This window comes from Brassica oleracea, chromosome C7 (assembly GCF_000695525.1).
Source record: "Brassica oleracea var. oleracea cultivar TO1000 chromosome C7, BOL, whole genome shotgun sequence".
In the NCBI taxonomy this organism is placed as follows: Eukaryota; Viridiplantae; Streptophyta; class Magnoliopsida; order Brassicales; family Brassicaceae; genus Brassica; species Brassica oleracea.
Genome location: NC_027754.1, coordinates 36,601,705 through 36,608,867, shown reverse-complemented (window position 1 = coordinate 36,608,867; position 7,163 = coordinate 36,601,705). Strand labels below are relative to the sequence as shown.

The following is a 7,163-nucleotide window of genomic DNA, read 5'->3' as shown; positions in this document are numbered from 1 at the left end:
CGCCAAAACCGCAAAAACGCGTTTTTCCGCCAAAACAGCAAAAACGCGTTTTCTCGCCAAAACCCATAAAACGCGTTTTCCCGCCAAAACCGCAAAAACGAGTTTTCCCGCCAAAACCGCAAAAGCATGTTTTCCCGCCAAAATCGCAAAAACGTGTTTCCCTCCAAAAACGCAAAAAATGCGTTTGCCCGCCAAAAACACGTTTTCTCGCCAAAACCGCAAAAACGCGTTTTTCCGCCAACACCGCAAAAACACGTTTTTCCGCCAACACCGCAAAAACACGTTTTTCCGCCGAAATCGCAAAAACGTGTTTTCCTCCAAAAACACAAAAAATGCGTTTTCCCGCCAAAAACGTGTTTTCCCGCCAAAACCGCAAAAACGTGTCTTCCCGCCAAAACTGCAAAAATACGTTTACTCGTCAAAGTCGCAAAAACGTGGTTCCCTCCAAACCCGCAAAACCGTGTTTTCCCGCCAAAAACGTGTTTTCCCGCCAAAACCGCAAAAACCTGTTTTCTCGCCAAAATCGAAAATTTGTATTTTCCTGCCAAAACGAAAAAAACTCGTTTTCCCGCCAGAACCGAAAAATCGCCAAAACAGAAAAAATGTGTTTTCTCACTAAAATCGAAAAATCTTGTTTTCTCGCCCAACCCGCAAAAAGAAAACTTGTTAATTTTGAAATAATTCTAATGTAAATATATTAAACTAAATAATTAAATGTAATATAGTTAAAATTAATATAAAATATATGATTAAATCAACACAAGGGTATTTTGGTAATTTGTTTACTAAACTTATTTGAATGAAAATGAAAATAAAGAAACAAACATAAGATCTATTTAGATGATTCATCTAGATGAGCTATGTGAATGGACAAACAAACAATCACAAAAATCTGAATAAATCATTTGAATAGATCATACAAATGAATCATTTGGATGGAGATGACAAATGGTGAAACAAACAGCCCCTATGTATATGCATCCATCACATTCTCAAATTAGAAATATATGGAGCTGTGTAGTATATGGGAATCGTGGTTAGTGCATCCTTAGATTAATCATCACCAAAATGTAGTTAGTTGCCGCCATGACTTTGCTTGTCGTCTCTCATGATGCAAAAACCCGTTGACGAGTGGAAACATGAGCTTGAGACTGAGTTTTGATGGGTACACGAGAAACCACAGGCTTCAATAATGCCTTCACTTCTTTTGGTAAGTCTAGATGTTTCCTCACCTCGTTCGCCAGTTCGGTCACATACTTTTCCTCATGCTCTGCTTTCACAACATTCATCAAACAAATCAATGCCACAAATCTTTTATTTATTTTTCTATTCAATGCAAGATCATTATGAAACTCACCAATGTCGTGCATTGCTTTCTCCAGCTTGAAAAGGTACTCCCGGTTGTTCCCACAAGGTCCAGAAGCTGTGGCGATTTGCATGGCCATCTCCTCCTGTGGAGCTGGGGCCAAGTAGTATTTGTTAGACTCTTTGTCTGGTGTTGACGTAAAGCTACACAAGAGAGACACAAAACAAAACTGACTTTAACTTTGAATCTTCCAAATTTGAAACATCAAGATGCAAAAGGGGACAAACATACACTATAACTCCGGTCAAGACTGGTTCGAATGTGGCAGTTTCCTGCATCCAAGAATAGAAACTACATTAAAAAAAAAAAAAAAAAAACTTTAAAAATTTGGAAAATACAACAATAACAAGTTTCTTAACGTGTAAAACTCGACAAGGGTTTTAGAGTCGTATTCACACTCCCTTCGTTCCAAGTACTCCATGGCTAGCTTTTCCTTCTCAGGTCCTCCACGAACACAATAAGCAGCACCCCACTATCCAAATATAGATGATTAATTCAGTAATGTTTTAATAATAACAAAACTGTGTTTAATTAAAGAATATTATTTAATAATAATTATAAAACATAACATATGTTTTTTTTCTTACGCATATAGCTCCGGCGGATTTCTCCAACGTGCAAGTTCTTGCAGGATGTTCAGGCGCGCCTCTATGATCAATACACGCTGCAGAAACAAATTCAGAATTTTTTAGCAACATTGATCTATTTCTTTGTTGATAATTCAAGACAAGTGCGTTGGAAACATACCGAAATCGAAGACGCGTTTGTAGTCTTTGATATAGCCAATGAGTTTTTCGTCAAAATCGAAACCTGGGTTCCATATTAAAGATCCATATCCGAACACCCACAATACCACAATACCATCTTGAACGTTAAAGTCTCTTTTAGGAAGAAGAAATAGAAGAAAACAGGGAGTTAGAAAAAAGATATGTGATGTTTTTCCGTATGCGAGAATCAGATATTAATATAGAGAGACAAGAGTTTTGGAGTTTCGAAAGAGAATCCCGGGAACCTTGGGATTATGATTGAATATAGACGGCTTTTTGGGTTTATTCGTTTTGTTACGTACATCTAAGCCAAACCTAACTCTTTTTAGTTACATTGAATGTAGACACTTTTGTTATTCTTAGCATATGCAGACACGAATGTGTTTGGTCTAGCATAGCCTAGCCCAGGCGAGCCCCAAGCCCACGTTCTTTTTGAGAAAGCAGAAGATTGGAGAAAGGCAACAACGACTACACAACTCTTGGAAGTTGGAATCTTCTCTTCTTTTTGTTTTTCTTCTGTTGATCTAGTGTATTATTTACCATATGTTTGTACTTTGTATTTAAAGGTATAGTTTAGCCTTTTACTTGGTGGTGTGTAAGCTATGTCTAGATATTTGCACAAATATGTAACCTATTTGGCTATTTGGCTTGTTCATTGGATAACAGAGAAAACCCGTTACTATTTGACATGATGTCTATGGATGTTTAGGATTCCTCCATAATCTATATAAAGATTTGTACAAATATGTAGTTAATCGGCTGCTTAATTGTGCAGAAAACCCGTTACTACTAATATGTTTCTGAGATATGTTGGACACTCATTGGCCAAATTAAAAGAGACCGCTGCAATGTTAGCTGGGTTGCGAGAGATAATCATGGAGAAGTGATTTGTTAGGGCCGGGGAGCCAAATCTTTTACTAAACAAAGCGTTTAAGCTACAACGGCGGAGGCATTCAGATGGTGGTTGACTGGTTGTGCTGCATCTTTCATATATAAGTTGAGTTTTACATCGATTATCCTTGTTGAAAAATAGAAAGAACAAAATTGCCACTGGAAAATAAAAACCAAAAGGTTCGTTTTAAAAGCTCGCAACCCAGCTAACATTGCAGCGGTCTCTTTTAGTGTATTGAGAAAAAAAATGTCTTTAATCTCTTTAGCCAAAGTAAGAAGACAAACAAATGTCAATTTTAAAAGAAATCAACAAAGCTTGATTGGTTAATTTTTGTGGAGCTGAAGGAAAAATTAGGTTGTCGAGCTTCTTGATATTGCCACTCGTTTTCTTTGTTATGGGGCAGATCGTTGTAATCATTAATTATTGCTTACAATAAAATACTAGAATTGGTTACGTACATCCAGGTTATAACTTATAGTTATAAGTGCAATTATGTGATTTTTTTCGTGATTACGCACAGATATAAATATTTTTAAAGTAAATATACTATAATAATTAATTGATATTTATTTTAATTTTAAATTAATTAATAATTTGTATGCATTATTTATATTAATAATATTATATTACTTTAATTGTACATATGATTTTATATATGTTATATCTAATCGGTTTTGTTGTTTTTACAGTTGATTTAGTTATCATTTGGGTAAATTGAATTGCACCTCCGAATTCAACTGTAATATTTTCATTCTAAATATTAAAATTTTGATTAATTTCTTATTTTCATTTAGGCGGTTGTTGTCTTAGATATGTAAATATATTTTATGAAGATTATGTATAACTTAAGATATATTATGCTTAGAATGAAATAAAAAATAAACTAAAATGTATGTTCTAAATTACATAAATTAATATAACGATAATATTCTGAAGTCTCATGCATATATATAAATTTTACAAAATAACTAAATTGTAACAGTTAGTTAACATTTTATTTTCATTTTTAATATGTTTTGAGTTGTCTTATAATTTATATTTATAAAATAAATTATTATTCTTATCGTAGTTAAATCTATGATTTTAGATATAAGTTGGATTAGTCGAGTCACTCATGTTGTGAGTATATTGAGTTACATATACTTTTTCAAATTCAAAATGAAGTATAATTATTTTTTTATTATAATAAGTAAAATCAATCAATTTTATTTATTATTTAAATGTGCATGTATTTTCATAATATTTATCAAATTATACGTTGATGTTTTTTTAAAAAAAATGTTAGAAAATAAAGCGATGATCAATAGGAATTTACATGCATAAGTAGCTGATACATTTTTCGAAGCTCATGAATACATATCAATATTTACAATAATTAAAATATTTTATAAATTGTAAATAACTTTATGCCTTTGATTTATTTAAAGGAAACTGAAATTTATTTTGAATAATCTTAAAATGAGAATTCAGATTTGCTTTGATATTTTGATTATGGTTCTATTAAGTTCCACAGAAATAAAACATAAAATTTAATATTAAGAAAACAATCAACATTAATAATGATAAAATATAATATATCTACCTCATTAAACTATTTTGTAACTATTTTATCAAACGATGTTTATTTTTAAAATTTCTTTTTAGTTTTTTTTAATATCTCTTAAAAATAAGTAGTAAACAGAATTGTGATTTTAATTGACAATCATATTATATAAGTAAAATATAATTTATCGATTTTTTTTTGTTGTAATTGAAAGATATTATAGTCAACTAAACATATGAAAAATAAATAAAAATTTTCAATAATACTAATTATAAACTATTTTTAGTCAATTAAACATATATCACCTTATGTTGCTTAATTATTTTATGTAATCATCTATGAAATATAGATATATAAAAAATATTTCTATTACATTGAATTTTGTTGTATTGTTTAAAATTATGTTTTAAAAGAAATAATATTTATTTTTCTAATATCAAGATTATTTGTGTAAATTGTTTTTAATAAAATCACATTATATACAAATTTTTATTTTTCATTTAAAAAATCTATATATAAATAAATTATTTTATTACTTACTTTAAAAGTATATTTTATGTATTTTAAAAATATTTTTTAAATGTAATACTAATATTTTGTGAACTTTCCCTTTTTTCGTTTTTCAATCATTTTTTTAACTTTATAAAAAAATTACTTTTTTATTATATGTATATATTTTTTGGAAAAATTTAAAAAGAAAACTAAATAAAAATAATAATAGTATTTAAAATGTAATATTTTTAATTAATTAAGGGTATCAGTGTAATCAATCATCGTGAGAGTTAATGTGAGAGTGACATATAGGAAACTGACTTCTTAAATAATATTATAGAGATTCCTCTAGTTTTGGGCGAATTTGGTATATAATCACGCAAAAAGAGTACACTGTGCTTTTAAGTGTTAAATAACAAAAAAAAATTGTAACATGTGTTAAATAAAAAATTAAAATAAAATATATTGCTTCAAAAACTTTTTTTGACTGAAAAAGATTAAATCCGAGTATATTAAAGATACATGCTTAATTCATGGATGGAGGTAAACCCACAGACGGACCCTTCTTTTGGACCGAAAACAATAATTCACATCCGCGTGGCCAGTGGAGATCGAACTTCGGGTTCACCATATCGGATTTCCCTCAAAGTGCGTTTGGCCTATCACCGCGTGGTTAATTGCTTAAAGAGTTTTCATGCAGTTTTGCTATGAACTAAATTAAATCAACGCCTAACTGAATTAGTTTAATCGAAAATTTATATATAAAATTTGGGTTCATCCTTTTTCTAAAAATAGGGTTCATACATAGTAAGTATCTAAATATTTTTACGGAACTACCTAAAACTAAAGAAAAACAAGCTGAATTAAACCGTGAACATTATTTTTATAAGAACAATGTCATTTAGAAGAATAACTTCCGTCTTATATATTAAAACAGAAATCATAACTTTGATTCATGTGTGATTTTTTAAAAATAGATCTAATGCACATATTCCTAAAAAGTCATGTTACATTTAATTTCTAATCTTATCATTTAAATTTTGGACCTACCAGAAATTTTTATTGGTCTATCAATAATTGGATTTAAACAATAGATGATCCATTGGATTTATAAATAGTATAAATTAAATAGATATAATTTAATGTTGTAATATTATACCTCCATATATTAATTATTTAAATATTTGTCGATGTTAACTTTTAAAATTATAAATATTTTTTTTAAAATAACAAAAATCATATTATCTAACAATGATTAATCTTTATTACCTTAAACCAATGAAAACAAATTTTAAACTATATAGTTTATTTTAAAAATCAAACAAAAACTAAATGTTTAATTATTTACTCGATAATATAAATCTATGAAGCGAAAATTTTAATTTTTTAAAAACTTTCTAAATTTGTTAAATGTTACGATATTTTTGAATATGACAATAAAAAAATATTTTAATTATCTTTATATATATAGTTACGATTTTAATAATGAAATAATAATCTGAAAATATATATATATAAGAAGATACAAATACATGTGAAAGTTTGAAACAGTCTATTCAATAAAAAAAATATATCGTAAACTTATTATGTTTTAGACATTGATAGACACATCTATACTATTAAAACAGGATCATATTGTCTTTTTTACCTTAGCATGCCATTTCTTTACTAACATTGCATGTTTCATTAAGGGCAATCAAGTAATATTAATAACACATCTATATTGGGCCATTTTTCGGATCCAGCCCACCGTCCACATCAGATCTCTCTTGGACCATTTGGACCGATTAAGAAATCAGATCTAATTCTCACATTTTTTTTTTCTTTGGGCCATTGAGTCCAAGTTCAAATAATTTTTTTTCAACCATTCTTAATTATTTTTTTTTTCTTAATATAATTTAAGCATTCATAAAAAAAAATTGATTTTTTCGTTGAAAAGTATAAATCTTTATTAAAAGTATATAATTATTTTTATTAAAAATACTAACCACATAATAAAATTAATTTATCAGAGTTATACCAACTTAATTCATTAAAAAAATAAAGTTTAATTTTTAAACATAAATAGTAATTTAAAATGAAACACGATAAAGAAAGATAAAA

At 28.5% G+C, this 7,163-nt stretch overlaps 1 protein-coding gene across 1 annotated transcript; it reads right to left on the bottom strand.

Annotated features, from left to right (window-relative positions):
- Positions 1-1,053: 1,053 nt before the first annotated feature.
- On the bottom strand, positions 1,054-2,327 carry LOC106303209 (putative glutathione-specific gamma-glutamylcyclotransferase 2; the record flags this gene model as incomplete). The annotated part of the gene is made up of 6 exons (XM_013739540.1): positions 1,054-1,270; positions 1,358-1,509; positions 1,598-1,657; positions 1,765-1,838; positions 1,954-2,030; positions 2,114-2,327. Coding segments are annotated over 6 exons (741 nt in total), but the record flags the coding sequence as incomplete, so codon positions are not given.
- Positions 2,328-7,163: the final 4,836 nt, after the last annotated feature.